Source organism: Strix uralensis, chromosome 28 (genome assembly GCF_047716275.1).
Source record: "Strix uralensis isolate ZFMK-TIS-50842 chromosome 28, bStrUra1, whole genome shotgun sequence".
NCBI classification, from domain to species: Eukaryota; Metazoa; Chordata; class Aves; order Strigiformes; family Strigidae; genus Strix; species Strix uralensis.
Genome location: NC_133999.1, coordinates 5,466,849 through 5,489,902, shown reverse-complemented (window position 1 = coordinate 5,489,902; position 23,054 = coordinate 5,466,849). Strand labels below are relative to the sequence as shown.

The window sequence follows — 23,054 nt, the reverse complement described above, 5'->3', positions numbered from 1 at the left end:
TATCCCCAGCCACACTTTCCTTTCTCCCCGAAGCCGCCGGCCCCATGTTATCCAGCCCATTGAAGCCCATTTATCCCTCCCTGCGCAGGAGGGGGATACGAGTGACGTTGGCTTCGCTTATCAAAGCTTTTATCCGCCGGGAAAAGTCCAATGTGAGTCGAGCCCGGCGGGCGCAGACGGGAAGAGCCATCGCCGGCGCGGCACCGGGTGCACGGGTAAGGGCAGCATCCACAGCGTGGAGTGGAGGGATAAAAAGAGAAAGATTTGGGTAGATAAGAAGGTGGAAAATGTAAGTTTTTGGCACATGCCTGAGCTGGAAGTTGGGATGGGGAGAGCAGCCTGGGGAGGCACCGCACGCTGCCCGGCTGCTTCAGCACTGGGGTTTTCCCCAGATTGTGATCCATAAGCTCGGATGCTGTAAAGGAAATAAAGAGGGGAAAAAATAGGAAGAAAAAAATCTCCACGTCTTAATTTTTGTGGGATTTTTTGCCCGGGTTTGCAGCATTTCCAGTGGTGGCGATGCAGCTCCAAACAGCTGGAAAGGGGACATGCGCTTCTCCGGGCTTTTCTTAAAATAAACCACGTTAGTTGGAGGAGCAGGGCAGCAGAATGAGGCAAATTAAATTAATCAAGCCCTATTTTTTTTTTTTGAAGAGCTGGGTTTCGAAGCAGGGGGGGTCAGGCCTGGCACCTTCTAGCGAGGGCCACGGGAGGGAAACGCTGACACAGGGATGCTGCGGCCGGGGCGGCCAGCCAGGGGGGCTCTGCTTTTTCAAAAGGCTTTTGTCAACACGGCTCCTGCTATTTTTGGGACGATTTTGGGGCTGCGATGGCTCAGCAGCTTCCGTACAATGAGCCTGTTTGCTCAGCCACCAGCTGGAGGGGTTGCAGGGTGGGGGACGGGGTGGGGGGGAATTGTATCGTGATGCTCTGGTGTTTTGCAGGGGGGTGGAAAAATGAGGGTGCAACTTTGCTCGGGAAGTTGGGAGCATTTGCTGGTGGTGCCCACGCTCTGTATGTATTAAATATATAGAATATGGTAAATATTACATTAAATATATTAAATTCTTAACGTAGGTTGGCCTGAGCCTAAGGCAAACCACGCAGTGCACGGAGCTGGGATCCCTGCGCTCACCGTTCCTCCTTGTGCCCCTTTCGCAGGTCGGGCAGGATGAGGCCCCGTGACGCCTGGTGCTGGGTGGCGATGCTGCTGCTCGCCCTCTTCAGCGACGTCGCTGGTGGCCGCCGCGGTGCCGGTGGGAGAACCGGCGGGCGAGGAGGCGGCGGCGGCGGCGGGGGGCTGCGCGGGGGCTTTCGGGCCGTCTCCCGCAGCGGTGGCACCCCTGGCCGCGGCTCTAAGGTGGCGGGGGCCATCGCGGCCGGCGCTGCCGCGGGGTACGGCATGGGGCTTTTGGGGCGCCCACGACCGTCCCGCCTGGGTCACGGTGTCCCAGCGGCGCGGCAGCCCCCGCCGGCGGGTGGCTTTCACGCCCCAAGTTGGCCGGACGTGGGTGCCAAGCGGGGACCCCCAAGCCGAGCTGCTGGGGACCGGCGTGGTGGCATCGGCCTCGCTCTGCTGCTGGCGTCCGCCGTCTGCTTCGTCAGCCACAGGCTGCACCGCTGAGCACGGGGAGGGGACCCCGGGTGACCCCCGGCCGGCCGAGCCCACCGGGATTTCTTAGTGAATGACTTTTCTGGGAGATTAGATGTGGCTTGGGGAGGTGGAAGAGATGCTCTGCCGCTGCCTCAGTTTCCCCCCGCCGGCGTGACGGGACCCTGGGCCAGCAGCTGGAGCTGGGCAGCCATCCCCGTGCCCGCGGGGCCACCCGGGAGCTGGCTGGATCCTGCAAACCCCCATCTTCATGAGCACGTATGTGAGCAAATCCAGCCCTGCGAGGACGTGGGGATATTTGCACTCGGAGAGATGCTGGATCAGCCCCTCCAGCACTTGGCTCTGGTTTCCCATTGAAGGGCTTTACCAAAAAACGCTCCTTTCCCCCCAAAAGAGCACTGGGACTCGGAGGGAGGGGATGCGGGGCTTGAAAATGGACTCCTCCACCTTGCAATAAAGTTTGGCCTTGAGACATCCTCTCTTTTTTTAACCAAACCCAGCATGTTTCGCACCGGTCTCAACCTGAGGAAGAGACAGATCTTCGAGGGATGCTGCAGGGGGGGTGAGCATGATGCTCAGGGACAAAGTCCTGCCCTGTCCCATCTCTCTGGCTTTTGACATGATCAAATATGTCCCAATCTGGCATCCCCAGCCCAAAACACACCCAGCTGTGGGACTGACCCTCCCTCAGGTGCTTCATGTTTAGCAGAGGGTGCAAATCCTCCCTGGGAAGAGCTTGAAAGCAGCGGTGAGGGATGCCTTCCCTTCCAGAACCTGCCTTTTCTTCTCTTAGACCCCGTCTTGGGTGGTTAAATCTTCCCTAAAACCTGGTTTAGCTGCAGCAACTCAACCATTGCTGTGAGCGAGAAAATAAAGAGGCGCCAAGCGAAATACTGGGGATCCCCAAGAAACCTGTGGGCAGCTGCAATCACCATCCTCCAGCAGGTGAGTCCCCCACTGAAGGATTTTTGAGCCTGGATGTCTGTGAGCAGGTCATGTCCCCATGGAATTAGTGTTTTATGTGGGGTATGAATATCCTTATCATCTCCCCAGGAGAGCTGTTGAGCCGGGTCTTGCCTCTAGCGAGGGGTGGAAGGAGCCCTGGCTGATGTACATTGATCTTCTTGGGCTCATTTACAATAATTACTTAAATTTTACAGAACTCGTTTGGCTCCTGAGGGATTTAATAGTGTTTCGGAGCAGACGGGCCAGGGAAGCCCCCGAGGCTGAAGCTCTTACAGCCGTGATCTCTCCCCTGGCTTAGGGACAACTTTTAGGTTGAACAAATCCAATTATTCCTATAATGCACCAAGGGGTTATTTTTTTTTTTTAATGCGCTTGTTTAAAATGAACAATAAACCCAGCAGAAGCTCCAGCCATAGCTCAAATTTGCATTTTTCCAGCATATATTTTACATCCAGACCCGCTTCGATGTCTGGACCCTGTCACAAGCATCTTCTGCTCACAGCCCTAATTTACAGCCTGAGCTCAGAAACGTCACACAGATTATCCCACGCTTCCTACATCGCATTCCCAAATTTTTCTTGCTTTTTCCTTCCTGCCAGTGTGCGATACATGGGGACACACTCCAAACCCCCCTCCCAATTTCATTTCCAGCCTTTGCACTGTGGGAAAAGGCCTTAGAAGTGATTAACATTCTCATTAATCACCTTGTGCTGGGGAGTTTTGGGGTTGCGTCTTTGGACGGGCAAGCGGGGCTGCTCTTGAGCAAGCCCAGACGCCGAGATCCCTCGGGGACGTGTTTTTCTAGGCAAGTGGTTGAAGGCAAGTCCAGGTGTTTTCATGCATTTTGCTCTGAAACAGCAACAGAGCAAGCGCCAGCCTCCAGTGTGGCTGGCTGCAAAGCTCAGCCTAACTTTGGAGGGTTCTTTGGGAGACCCAGCCTTGTAAAACCCTCCCCAGGGCTGATCCTGGGAGTGAGGGCCGGATTTAGACGGGAGATGGTGCTGTTCGCTCGGCGATGCATCTCCTCTAATCGCCAGCACCGGATCAGGTGCAGGGATAAAATCAGCCCTAGATGAGGTCGAGGCATTTGCTTTGCGTTTTAAACCTCTACATGAGACTATTTCTCCTCCAGCTCTTTGCAAACTCTCCAGCCGTGCACCAAAAATCCTCTTTTTTCATTTTTTTTCAGGCAAGAAAACTATATTCGCTTGCTCTGCCTGCATGGGGGATGCTTATTTGTGGAGATGAGGGATGCAAAGCGCCACGGGATGGGTAATTTGGAGGAGCGTATAAAAAATCAACCCGCAAAATTTTATTGCAGTTGGACTTTGGGGTGTGTTTATTATGAACCTGGCAAATCAGAAACGCTTCCTGTCCTCGTTTGGCAGCAAGGCTCCTGCCAGCACTGCAGGATTTGGAGTATTTAGCCAATTAATACAGAGCAATTAATTATCTAGTTAAACAGAGCAATCCTAGGGGCCAGGAGGGCTTCAGGATTACTGGATCCAACCGTCCTTAAAGGGCGCAAGGGCACAAGGACTCGTGTCCTGCTCGAGTGCTGCCGGAGCCAGGAAAGCTCCAACATTCCCCACCGACCCCGCAGCAGCGAGCGAACGGCTCCACTAATCACCATAAAACCCAATTACCCGCGCAGGACCCCACGCTGGTTAAAAAAAAAAAATCACCTGCTCTGCACGCAGAGGGGGAAATGGGGTTTTCTGAGCTCATCTGAGCATTCTCGACGCCAGGGTTTCTCCCTGCTTGGGGGGGTTGGAGAAGCTTCCTCGTGCTGGGGAGAATGTAGGGGAGATGGGGGGTTTGGGGCTAAAAATCAGCATTTTGTATTGGGGCCTGCTGAAGTCAAACCCTCCCCCGGGGAGTTGGCCGTGTAGGCACTGCCAGCCCCTTCCTGGAAATATCCATGTACTCCTTTCAGAAAATAGGCGGTTTCCTTCTTTTGGGTTTTTTTTGTTGGGGGGGGTTGTGGGGATGTGGTGTCTTTCTTTGTTGGGGTTTTTTTTCCCTTCTTTGTGTGGGTTTTTTTCCCTTCTTTGTGTGGGGGTTTTTTCCCTTCTTTTTGTTGTTTGTTTTTTTTTTTTGTTGTTGTTTTTGGTTTTTCTTTTCCCTTCTTTGTGTGTGTGTGTGGATTTCCTTCTGGGGGGGGGGATTTCCTTCTTGGGTTTTTATTTTCCTCCTACTGCTGGGCTGCAGCTCACCACTGCAAGGTCTATTAGGAGATGAGTCCTCCATCACTGAAGAACCATATCTTCATTGCTGCCTATTTCTCTTTTATTTTAAATTTGAAATCACTCTTATTTTAGCTTGAAAAAAATATTAATTAATAAGAAGGGTGATATAAACCTCTCCGTGGCCCTGATCAGCAGCATCCCCCTGTAGCTTGGGGACCACTGAAGCAGTTGTCCCTGCAGGGCAGCAGAGCTGGGGGCTTTGGGGGTCTTGCATTTATTTCCCCCCCCTTTAAATGACATCGGGGAAAGCCTGAGGTATTCAGCTGTGAGTATTTAGGGCAAAATAACCTCCTAAAATAGCCCAGTAAAGTTTGGAGCTGGAGAGCTTTTGGGATGAAGCTGGATGCTGAGTTGGTGTAGGATGAGCAGCGGCCACAGGGATGCTTAGGACAGACCCAATAACATCACGGGGGCTTTTTATTCCCCAAATCCTTCTTTCCATTACATTTTTTTAAATTGCTTTTGTGCAGGGAAGACGTGAAGTGTGGGATCCTGACGTTTTAATTTTATTTTCCTCAGTTTGGAAACTAGATCCCAATATTAAACCCTGCCTGCCATCTATTTTTTTGCCTCACTCACCATTTGCTGCTCCACTTACCAATATTCAGAGTAACGTGGTGATGCCCAGTAGCCAATTTCAAGCAAAAAAAAGCTTTTATTTTGCTCTTTCTGAGCACCTACAGGAGCTCTGGATCCCTGGTATGAACCTCTTAAGGTTTCTTCTTTGTGAGCAAGCTGCTTGCACACAGGAATAGTCATCTATTTAGCGTTGAATAGGTTTTTTTTCCTTTATTTTTCTGCCAAAAGTATGCAAAAGAGTCACATTTGGGGTTTACCTGGAGCACCACTTAAAGACCAAATTCTTTAGCGCCCTTGTGAACAAGGGAGTTTGCAGTGTAATAAATCACATCCTGCATATACTCAAACCAAACGGGTCCAAGGCTTGGTCTTGAGCTTAAAAGTAAAGCATCATCCAGCTGAAGAGTCCAAACTCTTCCATCTTTTTAATCATCATTTTAAACCCTTGCTATAGTCTAAGTCATCTAACTGTGATGCTGATTTAGGTACCCGAGAGATTTAAGTTGGGCTTGGGGCTTCACGTGAAGTTGGTCAGGCTTAATGCCACTGAAACAGGAAGTGTAAAAACTCTTTTATTAGACAGAAAATAGATGGAGTAAATACAAGGTATAAATGGGTGTTGACTTTCTGTGAGAAGGAGAAATCCCTGGGCCCAACCAGAGCATTGGCTTGATTAGAAAATACTTGTTGGATGGTCGTGATACCGTTAGTGGGAGCAGGGGAGGAGAAAAGGTTAACTGAAATTGTGGGGTTTAGGCCAAATTTAGTGCTGAAAGGGAACAAAGGCACCCACAGGCTGGGGAGGCAGGGCCAGCCAGGGCGAAAAATGCCACTTCTGTCCGCGGCGCTGCAGGGACGGGCGAGAGCTGTTTGCACCAAGGAGGCTGACGTGCATCTTGGCTTTATCCATTTTAATTTGTACCAGACGTTGAACACTTAGAAAAGTATCGGAATGGCAGATTTCGTGCATGCACCGTTACGGATTTACAAAACATTCGTGTATCACAAAGTACGGGTTACCTCAAAGCCCTGCTTTTCCGGTGAATGTCCTGAAAGATTTCTTTTCTCTACTTCTTTTTATATATATATATATATCTCTATATATCTTCACTTAGCTTACACCGATGCAAAAAATCATTTAGGACGGTGTTATTCAGTGCCTTGCAAAAAAAATACACGAGAGATATTAAATATAACTCAGGGTGACCAGTTCGACAAACGCAACTTTACAGCTGCTACAGGTTATACACAACCCAGCATCGACCCAAACACAAGAAGCAAGAATTTCACCCGCCGCTTCCACAAATTACTTGCAAAAGGTGGTTTTTTTAAGCATCTCCCATCCCTCAGGCTTGGTTTTCCTGATGCTGTTTGCTATAACCATGCGGTTCAGCGGATTTAAGTCTCTTGCTACGTGTTTGACCCCTCCGAGCATCCTTTTTTGCTGTATTTTAACATCCCTTAGGTTGTGGTGCCGAAGTGTGAGCATGACTTGTCACCTATAGCCCATCCAAAATAGCTTTTTCTCAAGCTGTAACACAGCAAGCGTTACTGCTTTGGGGGTTTTGGGGGCATTCAGCAGCAGTTTTTGCCTTTAGACAGGCTAAGAAAGACAGCGAGGCTCAACCGAAAGCAAAGTGGCACGGGGGTCAACTGAAACCCGGCCAGGGCTTCAGCCTTGCTGCAGGGGGAAAAAAAAAAAAAATCACTTTATTTTTGTGTGTTGCTGCAGGAGGTATTTGCAGCATGCAAGGTGCGGAGCAGGGAGACCCATATGTACACAAGGAAGGGTGTTTTTTAAGATTAAAGGGTTAAAATTGCAACCTGACAGCTTGTTGCTTGAGCAACCCATATCTGACCCTCCCCAAACCCCTGTGGGGTACACAGGTACTCGGGTGCAACGCCGTGGCGTGCCCAGGGGAAAGGGGTTTTGGTGGCAGCGGGACTAAGGAGATTAGGTAAAACCCTTCCTGTTAGCAAAGAGGATTTTCAGAAACGTTCTTGCAGGGATACCAAGGACCGGGTGAGCTCCTCTCTGCCCCGTCCCTCTCGGGGTGGCCCCGAGGAGGAGGACATGGTGAAGGCCATTTTTTTAGGCATCCAGCTCCATCACTGTCCTGCCACGCCAGGGATGCGTTTGGGGTGGAGAAGGAAATTTTCATCCAGTTGCCTAAACTGGAGCCTCCAGGGAGGTGATGGGGAGCGTCGGTGCCCGTGTGCCCCAAGGGCTCTTCACCAAAGACGACCGTAAGCAAGAACGGGGGGGGGGTTTAGGGAGTCCCCATGGGGACATCTTGAAGCTGCAGGATCCGGGGCCACATCAGTGCATGACGAAGAGGGTGAGGAGGAGGAGGGCGGCCAGGGAGGCGTCAGCGAGATGCAGCCGGATGCCGGAGGCCAGGCGGTACTCACGGTACTGCTGGATGCACATCTCCCGGATCACCTTCGTCACCACCTTGGTCTCCAGCTCCGTCTCCGTTTGGTTCACTGCTGGAGCAGCCTCTGAGGCGTTTTTCTTGGCGGCGGGTCCAATGTTGTATTCGGTCACCGTGATGTTAAAGCAGTCGGCGACGAAGGTGTCCTGCGAGACGGGGCTGCTGTAATCCCGGTAGTAAACCTGGTTGGGGTAACGCGCCGAATTTTCGTTCCACCAGCGGTACTCATCGGGGCTGTCGAAGCGATAGTGCATCCCTGACATGACACGTCCTACGGCGTAGCCCCCCAAACCTCCCACCACGGCGCCGGCCGCCGCCGCCCCGGCCATGTGCTTGAAGTTGGTCTTGGATTTGGGGGGTTTCCAGGGCTTTTGGTTGTGGTAGCTTCCTCCGCTGGATGGGTTGTAACCCTGTCCCCACCCCGGGTTGTGGGGGTAGCCCGGGTTGTGGGGGTACCCCGGGTTGTGGGGGTAGCCGGGGTTGTGGGGGTACCCTGGGTTATGGGGGTAGCTGGGATTTTGGGGGTAGCCGGGCTGGCGGGGGTAGCTGGGCTGGCGGTGGCTCCCTGTGCCCCAGCCGCCTCCGCTGGGTTTGCCTTTGCCCTTCTTGGAGAAGGCGACGTCGGTCCAGGCGCCGAGGAGCAGGGCCACCAGGCAGCAGGAGACGAGGAGCCTGGCCATGGCTGCGGGACACAAGGACAGGCAGCGTTACAGGCAGGAGGCAGAGACCCTGCAGCCCCCCCATCCGTGCCGCTGCGAGCACCACGGGCTTTGGGCTCCCTTACTCGTGCATCATATAAAATACATAACACCCCTTTTAATTCAGCTGCAGAATAAACAGCTTTGGACTTAAACGCATATTTATTCTCCCCAATAATATATTTTATATATATTTTTATATACTTTTACATATATATATAAAAATTTGTATATATATATTTATATTTTTATATATGTATACATCCCCCCCACCTTCCCAGCAGGTCTTCTGCTAGCAATGGCACTTTTAAGTAGTGGAAGAAATTTGGGGAGGAAAATGCTTCCCTTGTTTGGGAGGTAAAAATCCCCTTATCAAACCTGCTCTCTCCCATCACATGATATAAATGAGGTTTCTGATGTGCAAGGGCTGATGGCTGTGAACAGATTCATCCCAGTCTCAAAGTTTTTGAGTACCCAGGGCTGCAAGGAGGGCAGCGTCCAGACTTGAGCTGTTTTTTCCCAAAGAACGAAATTCAGCATGTTTTGCCCAATTCCCTGTTTATGTGCAACAGACCCTAACTGAAGAACAGCATTTTTCTAGCTTCATGTGTTTACAGATATCTGCTTACTCGGCGTTTTGCTGCTGGCATCCCAGGGGCGTGCCAGGCGTCTCCTGTGTTAGCTGGTGGGCTGGCAAGGATGAAATCCCATTTTAACGAGCCATTTCTCTCCCTCTGTATAGTATAATCCAGCCTGTGTAATACACACCAGGTCTGCAAATCCTTTGGAAAGACCTTTGGAAAATACCTCCCAAGCTGCAAAATCCCTTTGGATGCCTCCTCACAATGCCAAGGAGCATTGAATTACTGTTAGCCTTGTGTTTAATATGCAAGTCCAGCAATATCAAAGGGTTTTTCTGTCCTGCCCAGGGCTGAGCTATCCCCAAAGATCCCCTGTGCATGCCGGGATGCTGGGGAGGGAGAGCAAAGCATTCCCAGCAAAGCGTGGGTAGGCATTTCGCAGCATCCTTGGATGCTTCGGATGCACTTTCTGGCTCATGTTACAGCAAGAAACAATTAAGGTTTGGGTCCTGAGTGGGATTTTTTGCAGCAACTAATGGACCAGCTTCCTTAAGAGTCACCACTCAACCCAGAGATTAGGTTTAATGCAGGAGATGATGGTCTCTTGTGAGATATTGACCTTATCAGCGCAACAGGCAGAACCAACCTCTGTTTAAGCTGGAAATTCTTCTGTTGCATATTAGCCATGATTTTATGGTCCATAAAAAGCAAATTAAACTCTCCTTGGGTTCAGGTGATGATGCTCTTTCTTTCCTCTGCCCCCCAAAAGATCTGGTCTTATGGAAATGATTGAATTAAGGTCTTTTAATGTCAGTGTTATGGCTGGGTGCGTTATCAAGAAACTTAATTAAAAGAGCAAGGAAGATGTGAGAGCCTGCCCTTTGTGAGGGGGAGGAAAGCCAGGCTCGGGCTGCCTGCTTGGCACAGTCTTGTTAAAAAATTGGGTGCGAGCAGTCTGCTTTCGAGCAGGTTTGCTTCCCGACTCGCCTCGCAGCACCCACCCGCTGGGAGTGAGCAAGAATGAGATCAGGGGGTTTAAAAATAGCTGAAAGACATGACAAAAACTCGGATGGGTGAACGCTCCTCGGGCACTCAAAAAAAAAAAAAATAGGGGGAAAAAGCAGCAAATTGGTAATTATTATTATTTTTTTAAGGTGTGTGACTCCCCAAAGTGAGTTTCAAGGGGGGAAAAATCAACCCCTGGATGAAAACATAGGAAAGCCCTGGAGGATATTCCAGCTTGGCAGCACCAACCTGTTCCTCTAATTGCCTTCACAGAGGCAAGCTCTGATAAACAGAGGAAAGGCTCGTTTGCGTTTGTGCTGCTAATTACCGAGGTCCTTGGGCAGCTGAGCTTCACCCCAGATAAAGGCGGTCGCTGGCCCAAACTGCCTGCGCTGGGGACAGGGAGCTGCTTCCCTGAGGTGGGAATTGGTTTCCCTCTGCTTGGAAACAGCATTTACAGTGTGACCATCATATTATTATTAAATTATATTATCAAATGGCTTCGCAGGTTTTTTTTCCTGACTCTTTTTATCCTTCCACCCCCATTTTCCCCCTCCGTGGGTGAACATAAGCAATGAGAAATTAATTCAGGTGATTTATATCGGAGCGATTTATATCCACGCTTGTGTTGGAGAAGCGGAGAAAAGCCGTGTCTCCTTCGGGGCAGAGGAGGGAGCGGAAAATGGAGGATGCAATCGCAAGCAGCAATTATGTGCGCAGGGCTGGCAAGAAGGCAGTTTCGGATTTGGAGAGGAAAACCAACACCCTGGTGTCAAAATAACTGTGGAAATAACCTTGTTAAGGTGCCCAGGAGGAGAGAAGAAATGAAGGGAGGTGGGGAAGAGGAAGGTGGAGGAGCGATGTGGTGAGGAGGGTGGGAAGATGCTTGTGAATGGGGGTGTCCAGACCCCCCTGGCAATGCTGGGAAGGTCCTGGCTCATGACTGGTGCAAAATCAGGGCTGGGGCTATGGGGAAGGGGGATGCAGGCTGGCGGTTTGCTTTTTTTTTTTTTTTTTTTTTTAAATCCCCCAAATAACTGGGCAGCACAGTTCTGCACAGCCGGGAGCTGCGTGAAAGAACAAAACCCTCCAGGTAGCTCTTGGGGGGTGGGAAGAAATTTCCCACCAGCATCAGCTTTGAATCAGCTCTGAATAAACAAGCAGCAGCGAGAAGCAGAGCTCTGTCTTTTAAGGAGGACGCTTGTCTTCAGAGCTGGAAATGTCTATTTTTAGGCGGCAATGGCGGGGAGAAGAGCCAGTCCCCCATCCCCTGTGGTGCTGCTCAGAGTTAAAAGCCCCCTCACCTCCGGATTTATCCCACCCCAAGCCCCCCATGTCCCATTTTCCCCAGCACTCACCGTCTAGGAGCCCGTTGCTTGCTCAGTTCAGGGTGATTCAGCCTCGGCCGCAGAGCTACGGGGAGGAATAAATAGCGCGAGGGAGGAGCTGGCTCCTGCGCAGCCCAGCCCTGCACAGCCTGGCCACCATCCACCCTCCTTCCCTAGGGAATACCACAGCCGGCACGCCGCAAAATTTGGGTTCACCCCGCATCATCCCTCCCGGCGGATACGGGCGTGGGAGGCAATGTCAGCGACCAAACGGGTGGCTGGAAAAGTGCAGCACTTGGATGGTTTTATTCAAGAAATATTGATGGGATCGGCAGGGTTTGGGGCTGGTTTGGAAATCTTGGCATCAGGGCTCTGGGTAGAGGAAAGGATGTTTTTAACAGTTGCCGGCTACAGCTCTAAATCCATTATCCTGCGAAACAGAGAGATGCTCTATGCGTTGATGGATAGAAAATAAAATAGACTCAGACCTACAGGGAAAAGGATGAATCTGTTTTCCAAGTCTGTCTTGCTCCGGAGGAGTAAAATTCAATCTTGCACGGAGTGGTTGCGCTTTATGTTGAGGTACCCTGATATTTAACGGGAGGAAATGCCACAGCAGGCAACTAAAAATTGCATGGGATGCTCATGGCAAGCTGGGGCTTTTACAGCACCCTTTTTCAGAGGGTAAAGGTACGTGTGGCTATCGAGACCTAAAGATAAGGAGTTATCGCCATCCTTAAGGGTTAGGACAGGCTATAATAAACTGGTTGGGTCCAGAGCAACCTGGGATGCTTACACGGTGGTTGAGAGATGCAAATGAAGCTTGAAACTAATTGCAGTGAGACTGATTTCAGCACAGCCCCATGATACAGCCCAAATCCTCCTGAGGTTTTGCTGCCTGAAATAGTCAGGCCAGGCATGGTCGTCCCAGCGATGCTCCCACCCCTGGACCACAGAGCACATCTGGCTGTAAAGAGGATTTCCACCCCAATGCTCCATACACTTGTTTATCCATCTGGCTGGATTATGTCAAAAAGAAAAAAAATAATAATTTCTGTCTGGCAGGGTTGTGCTGGGTGCTTTGGCTTCACTGGGGAGATGTGCATATTAATTTCTGGAGGACACAATTAAATAACGGGGGCAGGATTAAGGTCAGCGAGCCTGCCGAAGCTGTCTCCTACCATACACAGGCATATTTATTCCTTGTGTGAACACGCAGATGGCTCCTGGTTCCCTGGTTTTGGTTTAAATGCTCTTCAGTGAGCTATCTAAAATCCAAAGCCAGGAAAAGAAAGCACTGGGAGTGGGATGGTTGGGATGAAGTCATCCGTGGCTTCTAAAAATCAGGATTTCTCCATAATAAGGTATTTCAGAAGTTCTGGTCTTGTCTGGGGAAATATAGAAACCCTGTCAGATCCCAGCTGCAAATCAAGTAGGAGCAGCCTATTGACTATTAATTTTTAATTTATTGTGGAAGTTAGCAGTGCTAAAACCACCCAAACCAGTACCTCCGCGGCATCTATTTAACGGAGCTATGTGCCACGTGGTTTCTTTAGCATCTTAGGGTAAATTTTTTCCTGGCAGCAAGCCAAGAGCTGCATTGATCTCCACTGGAGGTTTGGCCCTTCTTCAGCTGCAGCTCAGGCAGCGACGGGAGACAGAGAAAATAATGGGACATTAAGTGCAATGGGGGTTCGTGCCAGGTTAGAAAGCATTAATGGGATGGGTTTTTCTTGTAACAAATGGAAAAAGCTGACTTTGGTTTAATGATAAGCTGGGAAAGGACCCAGGTTCATTGCTTCTCACTGATTTTTTTTTTTTTTTCGCTTTAATTCATGCAAACCACTTTTATTCACATAGCTCTAGACTTACCTAGAGAATTAGCTGAAGCTTGCAAAGGCAGGGGAAGGCATTAAAATAGTTTGTGGGAGATTTACTGGGGTTTTGGGGTCATTTGGTGGGGTTTGGAGGTTTGGTCCCACAGCCTGTCCTCATCCCAATGTCACTCCCTGGAGCCAGCAAAAATTCTGGGCTCAAGCTCACCCCATCTCAAATCGCACTTAGCTCATCAGGCAACCTCTTTAAACTCTCCAAAAGCAAAAATAAATGGAAATAAGTGCTGTGTTTGCAGGGTTAATGAAAGGCATTTTGCAGAACTTAGTTTATTTTCTGGTCTCACCACAGAATAGCCTTTTTGAAGTTAAAATGCTCTATTTTGGATTTTTCTTGGAGACCAGAAGTCTTGGTAATATTCTGCTTCTGCCTGGATGAGAGCAGAGAAAATCTGATTTGGGAAATACAGGAGTGCAGGGAAGGGAATCGCTGTGAGCACTTGGTTCCTGTCAAAAAGGAAAAATGTTGCTCAGTCATGCTGGAATTTTCCCATGTCAGTGCATAACTAAAAAATTGAAGCCTTATTAGGGTATTTTCTTTGGTGGTGAGGGCTTCATTGTATGCATGGGGTAAAGCTACACCAGGGCGGCCCTGCAGACCCCAGGAAGGGCAGCTCCCCTCCAAGAGAAACAAAATGTCATTTTTGGCCCATTTTTAGGCAATTCTGGCTTTTTTTTTTTAAGATGTGTGACTCTTAAAAGAAGGATTTTTCCATGTGTTGCATAGAAATCTTTACCTGCAACATTATTCTGTATTAAACTGCAGCTCACGGATGGCATTTCTCCTTTGCTCTTGGCAACCGTAAGTTTTCCTGTAAAAAAAAAAAAAAATATACAGGACTATATAAATTTTTAGCCTTTTGCCATGAATGGAAACAGGCCAGAAGGCAAAACTGGCAGGAGCAGGGCATTAAATACGCACATTCCAGAATATCATCAGTTATGCAACGTGCGATGGTGGGGAGGAGAAGTCCCGGCAAATCCCTAATCCCGGAGGCACGTAAGGGCACAAACAACGTGCCAGGAGAGCAACCGTCAAGGGGGGAAAAGCAACCAACCCAAACTTCCCATAGAACATCTCGTGCTGCTTCCAGGAGGGGTTTTCTTTCTGGCCAGATGCAGCTCTGTTGCAAAGCCAAGGAGTGCAAAGCTGACGTGGAAAAAATAGATCAGTTTATGACTATTCTTTAGTAAATAAGACTCATTGCAGCCGTGATGCTGAGGAGGAGTCTGTCCCCCAGCGCTGACGGGCTTTCCTCACCACTGATGTCTTTTTGCAACGTGATCTACGGGCAGATGTGACTCAGGTAACAGGATCCTGCCAGCATCTGCCTGCTGGTGGGAGACTCCAGTGAGGGGCTATTGAAAGGTGGTTTGGGGAGGAGAAAACAATAAGGCAAGTCTTTTTCTTGCTGTGTTTCCAAGAGAAAACTAGATCCTTGAAAGCAGATTAGCCAAATCAATTTGTAAATATAAAAGAATACATATAGCTAAGAGAAAAACGTAACAGTTCTTTTAAATATTTCTTTTAAATATTTAATGAATTTCTTTTCTGCAGGCAGCAGCAACTGAAATATAGAATACTGGAGGCTGCACGCACCCTCCTTCTCTTTACTACTAAACAACTGTCTTTAAAAGGTTATAAATGTTCATCCAGCTGCTACAATCTGATTAGGAGCGTAATGACCTCTGCTCATGTGCTAGCTGCTATTCCAGGCAGGGACACACGTAAACTCCTTACAGATGGGAGGGACGCTCCCCACCCGCAGGCTGATGCCTTCCCAGTGAGGCACTGCGTCTTTGCATGGGACACAGCTCCCAAAAATGTGCCTTCAACCCCTCCCAGGGTTGGTGGCATCATCCAGGTGCGCTAGAAGGTAAAATAACAGCTTTTATTAAAAATAAATAAAATAAAATGCCTTTTTTTTGAAAATACTTTTTCGGTTTGGCATAAACACTGATAATAAAAGTGCTTTGAAGGGGGAAAAAAAAATCAAGTTTGGGTATTTGAGCCTCCGTGTTGCCATCTGGATTAGTTTATGGGAAATGAGAGAAGTCAGTCATGCTCGTTCGAGGAAGATGTTTGCTGTCTGATTTGGTTTCAGCCCAGCATTTGGTTTAAAAATAACTTGTCCCTGCGCCTTCGGAGCAGCCGCTGCGGGACACACCGGGTTTGTGCCTCTGGGCTGAACAATTCGCTGCTGTGTCTGGGAGAATGAGTGAGGGGAAGAGCCATAACCCTTCGCAGAAAGGGCTCATTATGTCCTTTTGTATGAATAAATCTCCTGTTTTTCGGACAGACAAGGACAGCCCAGCGTTTGGGCTCTTATAAAACAAGATGCCCTTCCATAAAGCTGCAGGAACAAATACTTTTCCAGCAATACTATAATCCAGCTTCCCATAAACTTCCTCGAGTGGTACATTACGCAGCAGCTGGCTCCTTTGCAGGAAAATCTGTATTTTTTTTTCCTCACAGCAGGACTTGTAATATATGAGTCACCAGGAGGCTTTCCTTTGCCTCTCTCCCATTTATTTTTAACTTACAATCCCCTCGGAAGACTTTCCAAGATCAGAGCAGCAGCGTAAGCACATTGCACGACATAATGTGGCTGCACTGAGGTCACCTTCTTAAAAATAAACCAGGGCACACCCTGGATGGGTGAAGGTGCTCCCATTTTCATCGTTTTTATATCAGTCACCCATGCCAGCCTTGGATCCCGCGTTGGGGAACTGCTCCTATCCCGGAATGCATCAGCTGTGTGTCGAGAGCCTGTAGGAGTGTGCTGGAATCCTGGCTGACTTATTTAAATGTTGTATCCCCAAGCGGAGCCGCAGGCAGCAGCATCTTCTTTCAGAGGTGTGACGGGTGGAAGGACACCGCCACGGTCCTTGGGGCTCCCTGGACTGGTTGGTGCTGGGAAAGGGGCAGGATGAATCAGTTTTCTCAGGGGGAAAAGGGGCTGTGGAGCGAGATGGGGAAAAGCTGAACACCAGGAAATACAAATTGCTTGATTTTTAATTTAAAAAAAAAAAAAAATGTCAAGCAACCGACTGAAACAAGGACCAGGATGGAGATGAAGAAATATTTAAAAGCACTGTTACATTTTTCTCTTAGCTATATGTTATTCTTTTATATACATAATTTTGGTCCAGGTCTTCACCTTGTTTATTCACTCTTGCACCCCATGACCTGGTTTCTAACCCATGTACTTGGTAAGGATGAGGTGATTAAACCCCACTCACTCACAAAATAGTCATGCAAATCCTCTTAGCTGAGCCGGTGAGTATGTTTCCACCACGACTTTATCTCTCTCCCACCATATAAAGGATTCCCAGGGCCAGGGCTGGCTTTATGGGGTTTCATCCCTCTTTTTCTCCGAATATAATTGGGAATAAGCAAAGATGAACTGGGCTTAGGAAATGTGTGCCTGTGGGGGAAAGCGGGTCAGATTTTTAGCCTTTAGGGTTTTGAATCTTTTGAAAGAGCTTCCCGTGTGACGTGCACCTTTCCATGCATTTTGGAGCACCTTCCAGCTGGGATGTCAACCCAAGACCACGCATGACTTAGTCCAAAGCTTTTCTTTCCCCTAAAGCAACAAACTAAAGGCTCTTTATGAAGCTTGTGCTGAGGATCAGGCTGACATTATATACCAAAGAGACATTATACACCAAATATTCAGGCATTATATGCCAAATCTGCTCCATATGTTTCATTCTCTGCCCTTTTATCTTGGAAGGAGAGCTGCTGATGGGAGAAAGCTTTACCATTGCCTGCGTGGGAGCAAGAACAAGCCAATAATCACAGTCTGGAGTGAGGAAAAGCCCGGGGAGAGACAAGGCTGCTCTGAAGATGCTCAAGATGCTCATGCAGAGTTGTCATGGGCACGATGCTCTCCGTAGTCATCTCCATGGCTACCTCAGCACCAAGCAGACGGAATGCAAGCGATGTAGGAATGGTGTTGTTAGCTTAAATGCTGCACACTCTCTCTCAGCTGATGTAAATAAGTAATGCTTGGGATCATCCAAGAGGTTTATCTCCAGGGATGACGACTGGTTTTTAACCAGAGCTTGAAGGCAGCTGAGATTGCCAGTGTTTTTATTTATGAAAAACTGAGATTTGTCACACCTCCCCTGTGGTATTTCTACAGTGGATACACTGAGGTACAAGTGCATGATGTAGTCAGATGAGCACAGGTTTTTTTTACTCGACCTTAGCCAGTGCGGTTGAAAAACACAGGTAATATTCCTGCTTCTGACCCAAGATTGTGCTATGGGAATGGCTACCCTAAGAAATAAAGCTGTGTGCAGATAAGGAAGCTGAGTTGTGACCAGGGTGTGGAGAGGAAGCATTTTGAAATTAGGGTTTTTCCCCTACCTAGCAATCTTTTTTGTAAACAACACTGAAGATTACACAAAACAGGACCGTCTAGTTAATGCAGTCTGGAGCCGAGGTGTGCTACCTTTAGTGACTGAGCAGAGATGCCAGAGCCAACAACTCCCCTAAAGGGTTTCTCCTTAATTTTATCTCCTTAACTTTTCCAAAGCGACTCCTGACGCAGTGTGAACGCCGCTGCTCACAGCCTGCGTGGAGAAAGCCAGGACAATAAAAGTCACATTAAATCTGTGCAGAGGGCTTGAATTACAAGGGAGGAAGCTCACAGACTTTTCAGGGCTTGGACTTGCCATGATCTCCATGTCACCAAGAGAGAAAACACAGAGGTGTCAAGCACAGGCTGCAAAACATTTTATCTAGCAATGCTTTGAGAGGATGGAGGAAAATAGTTTATAAGATGATGAACATAAACCTTGTTGTGATCCCACATGTGGGAGCAGCACTGGAGGACAAACCCCAGCTCGGGCAACGGCGTTTTGCTCCAGTGATTGGCAAAGAGATTTTTTCATTCTCTCTACAATTATTGCTAAAGCTGTGTCCAGTTGAACTACACAACTCTAACGTGCCCTTTTCCCAGCAGCTCCAGTGACCCTGGCCCCCAGCTTGTTTTTCAGTGCATTTCCCAGCAAGCCCAGCAAGGCTCTAGGGAGGGAATAACGATCAAAGTACAGAAACTGGCGGAAATTAGTTTTGCATTTACGGTGGCAGGTCAGGACCAGCTGTTTATCCTGAGCTGGGGCGGGGACCAAGCAAATTGTTCACACCAGGCTCGGTGCAAGGAGGCTTCCTGCAAGCAGAGCTCCATCCACAGCCATTAAATAACAAATAATAATAAACACTAATAATACAACACAGTTTATTTTTCCCAGGGTGTTTTCTTGTCCGTATTCTGGCCTAAAACAGCTGCATCATCCAAAATATTTTTATGGTATCAATAATCCAAGGAGTTTGTCATGTTAAAAATAAAGGAAGCTGAAGCAAAGCCTCTGGGACTTGAATTCTCACAAAGCTTAGCCTGTTTGGGAGCTTGGGTTATTCTGCTAAAGATTCATTAGGTTGCTCAAAAAAAAGGAAAGTTTGTTATAATTATGTCAACTCCTCGGCTGAGATTAAATGAAATAAAGCTGAGAATTGGGGTCTTATTGCTCCCTCACTAATCACGGGAGCTCTCCTGCACAAAGAGCTTTAAAATGAACATTTTTGGGAGTGGGATGGGAATGAAGTTTTGAACAGCTCTTCATGGCAGCTGTTTTGTATCTAAACCTTCTGAGCTGTTTTCAGGGAATGATGAGAAAAGCAGATGGAGGAGGTCGCAGATCCTTTTTCTGCAGAAAAAAAAGAAGTTGACGTTCTTTGAAAAATGGGGAAAGAAAAAAGGGAAATGAAATAACAATAGTAAAACTGAATACTATATTAATTCCAGAAATAGGCTGATTCTGCCAGAACTGGCTGCAAAGACTTTTCCGGTATTTCTCCTCTGTTCTGCTAATAGTGTGATTTATGTCTTGAAATAGGTGTTGGTGGGGAACCGCACCTGGGCTGAGCAGAGCTCCTGGCTCTCTGCCACAGACCCAACCCAGCAAGGGAGAGCTGACAATGCTGCTGCCCTCCAGCCCTTTGAATTATTTATTTTATATATAGTAATTATAGACACTTCTCAGGGTCAGTAGGTAGAGCGCGAGGAAGGTGTGCCAGGTGAGGTGTCGCAGGAGTTGAATTTCAGGAGAGGAGGATTTGAGAAGGGAAGTGGTTTAATCAACACCAGCTTACTTAAGTCCTTATAAGGGCACAGGACACAGATCCCGGACTGAGATAGGAAAAAACCCCTCTGATGGAAGAGATACCCACTTTTCATAAAAAAGCCACCACATCCAGGAGCTGGAAATGAGCTAATTTCAGTCTTTAATTTATCAACACTAGTAATCAAGCAGGGGGAAGGTGTGTTGGCCTATGAGAGAGGTCTTTTTGGGAAGGGATTGGAGGTTAATCATAGAATCACAGACTGGTTTGGGTTGGAAGGGACCTTACAGACCATCTAGTCCCAACCCCCCTGCCACGGGCAGGGACACCTTCCACTAGCCCAGGTTGCCCAAAGCCCCGTCCAACCTGGCCTTGAACCCTTCCAGGGAGGGGGCAGCCACAGCTTCTCTGGGCAACCTGTGCCAGGGCCTCACCACCCTCACAGGGAAGAATTTCTTCCTTAGATATGATCTAAATCTCCCCTCTTTCAATTACTTTACAACCATCACCCCTCATCCTATCCCCCCTCCCCGATCAAGAGTCCCTCCCCCCTTTCCTGTAGCCCCTTTAAGCCCTGGGAGGCCGCTCTAAGGTCTCCCCTGAGCTTTCTCTTCTCCGGATGAACAACCCCAGTGTAGGATTTCCTCCTGCAGTGGGCAGTTCTTCATTCTCCCAGGCCCTGCCCTGTGGAGTACCTCAGCCTTCTCCATATCCCAGGTAACCAGGTCTCCTGTTTCATTCCAGAGAGAGCCCACATTTTCCCTAGTCTTCCTTTTATCACCAACGTACCTATAGAAGCTTTTCTTGTTGCCCTTGATGTCCCTGGCCAGATTTAATTCTCTCAGGGCTTTGGCCTTCCTAACTTGATCCCTGGCTGCTTGGGCAGTTTCTCTGTATTCCTCCCAGGCTCCCTGCCCTTGCTTACATCCTCTGTAGGCTTCCTTTTTGTGTTTGAGCTTGTCCAGGAGCTCCTTGTTCATCCATGCAGGCCTCCTGCCATTCTTACCTGACTTCCTCTCTGTCAGGATGCATCACTCCTGAGCTTGGAGGAGATGATCTTTGAGTATTAACCAGCTTTCTTGGGCCCCTTTTCCCTCCAGGGCTTTATCCCATGCTACTCTGCCAAGCAGTTCCCTAAGAGGCCAAAGGCTGCTCTCCTGAGTCCAGGGCAGCGAGCTTGCTGTGCTCCCTCCTCACTGCCCTGAGGATCTTGAACTCCACCATTTCATGGTCACTGCAGCCAAGGCTGCCCTTGAGCTTCACACTCCCTACCAGCCCCTCCTTGTTGGTGAGAACAAGATCCAGCATGGCACCTCTCCTCGTTGGCTCCTCTATCCCTTGGAGAAGGAAGTTCTCATCCAGGCATTCCAGGAACCTCTGGGATTGCTTATGGGCTGCTGTGTTGTCCCCCCAACAGATACCAGGGTGGTTGAAGTCCCCCATGAGGACCAGGGCTTGTGAACGTGAGGCTGCTCCTATCTGTCTAGAGAGGGCCTCATCCACTCGGTCTTGCTGGTGGGGTGGCCTGTGACAGACCCCCACTATAATATGGGATGGATTGCAGTTCCTCTTCCCTGGCAACTCTAGTTTAAAGCCCTCTTCACCAGCTTGGCAAGCTTATGGCCAAAGATGCTCTTCCCCTCCTCTGACAGATGGGCCCCATCAGCCCCCAGTAGACCAGGCTTCTCAAAGTGAGTCCCATGGCCTAAGTTGCTGAACCCCTGTCTGTGGCACCAGTCCCATAACTGACTGTTGATTGGCCAGATTCAAATGGTCTTTTCAAACCCTTTCCCTTTGACCAGGAGGAGTGACTAAAAAACTACCTGCCCTCCAGAGTCTCTTACTGCCCTCCCAGGGCTCCGTAGTCCTTGATACTCCTCAGGCTGCTCCTGGCTGTATCATTGGTGCCTTCATGAAAGAACAGCAGTGGATAATGGACTGTACGGGGCTCAGCAGTCTCTCGGTGACATCCCTGGCACGAGCCCCCCGTAAGCAGCACACCTCTCTAGAGTTAGTCAGCAGCTGGGACACCTTCCACTAGCCCAGGTTGCCCAAAGCCCCATCCTACCTGGCCTTGAACCTTTCCAAGGAGGGGGCAGCCACAGCTTCTCTGGTGCATCAGGTCAGCAGGTGGGTGCCTCCATACCCCTCAGAAGAGAGTGACCTACCACTATAACCTGTCACCTTTTCTTAGCTCTTCCATGGAGAGCGGATCGGACTGTCCTACTCAGCTCCAGCATCTCTCCTGTCTTTCCTCTTCAGTCTGCAGAGCGGTGAAGCGGTTCTGCAAGGGCACCTCAGGCTCTGGGAGAAGCCTCTTTCTCCGGCAGGTCCTCGCCATTGTAAGCTTCTATTCTTCTGCATTATTGGCCCCGCTCCCTTCTGTGTGTGCCAGTGGGGGAGTTTTTGGCAGTTTGGCCATGGGCTGTGGGTCCGCTGCAGGCTGTGCTTGGAACCAGCTATCGTCTAACTCCTCCGCAGCCTCCCTGATGCTACGCAGCGCTCTCACTGCCTGCTGCAGGAGGTCCTCCACCTGGGCACACCTCTTGCAGGCAGATCTGCTGCCCATCTCTGCCCCAGGAGAAGGGTCTGGGCACTTCCCGCAGCCTGAGGTCTGCACCGCAGCCTCTCCCTTCAGCAGCTCCATCTGAGTGGAGACATCGACCAGCGCTGGGGCAGATGGTGCGGAGCCCCCAGCCGGAGCTGCAGCCTTTGCTCTCAGACAAGGACCCGCCATCCTGCCCTGAGGGTCAGGAGGGATGAGTGCCCTTGACCCGTGCGGGTGGTCACAGCACTGTGCCCCGCTGCTGGGTATGTGAACTTCCAGCCTCTCTGCTTGGCCAGTGGAATGCCCCTGCATTCATCATAAACCATGACCTTGCTTTAGGTGAGGAATCCAGCCTGTCCTCTTTTTTTTTTTTTTTTTCCTAAAAAATAAAGTGCCCTCCAGTTGGTTTAGGACTATTTTCTGGATTATTCATTGGTGATTTACTATCAACGCAGAGAGGCAACTGCTCACATTTTTAATCCATCTCCCTTCCAGGCACAGAACAGAGATATTGCAGTGGTGACCACACATATTTATAATACGCATCTAGTTTGGGGTGAATTCATCTGTTATTCATTACTTATCTGTGTGTTTATCTGTTATTTATTGTGACCCAGCTACAAGAATTATCTTTAGGAAGCAAAGCCAGCTGAATCTGGCATGTTTGTTTGCAAACTGTATCATTTTTTAACCAATGGACAAGCTAAACAAATATTATTGCGTTTATGTTACCATTTAAAGTAGATAATCCCTTTGCTCTTTGGCACCACATAGTGGGTATTATTTTATTTAAAATGTAGTACTGCTGTTGAGAGGGGCTCATAAAAACAAGGCAGACCTTTCCCTTTTAATTATCTCAGAATCTCATGACTGTAAGCCTTCAGATTATACCCAGCTGGGTGCAGAAGGGTTGTGGATGTATTTTCTGACTGAATCCCAGGTACCAACATCACTTCTCCACACCCCTGCCTCTCCCCACCACCAACCTTCCTCTGAACACAAAATACTCCATTTTGAAGCTGATTTTT

At 49.0% G+C, this 23,054-nt stretch overlaps 1 protein-coding gene across 1 annotated transcript; it reads right to left on the bottom strand.

Moving 5' to 3' along the window:
- Positions 1-5,965: 5,965 nt before the first annotated feature.
- On the bottom strand, positions 5,966-11,641 carry PRNP (prion protein (Kanno blood group)). The gene is made up of 2 exons (XM_074852190.1): positions 11,484-11,641; positions 5,966-8,523 (listed from the first exon to the last, which is right to left on the bottom strand). Exon 2 carries the CDS (start codon positions 8,519-8,521, stop codon positions 7,727-7,729), a length of 795 nt encoding a protein of 264 aa, XP_074708291.1. The 5' UTR covers positions 8,522-8,523; positions 11,484-11,641; the 3' UTR covers positions 5,966-7,726.
- Positions 11,642-23,054: the final 11,413 nt, after the last annotated feature.

Excerpts from the sequence above, each read along its gene's own strand:
- PRNP (XM_074852190.1), bottom strand. The coding sequence starts at position 8,521 with ATGGCCAGGCTCCTCGTCTCCTGCTGCCTGGTGGCCCTGCTCCTCGGC.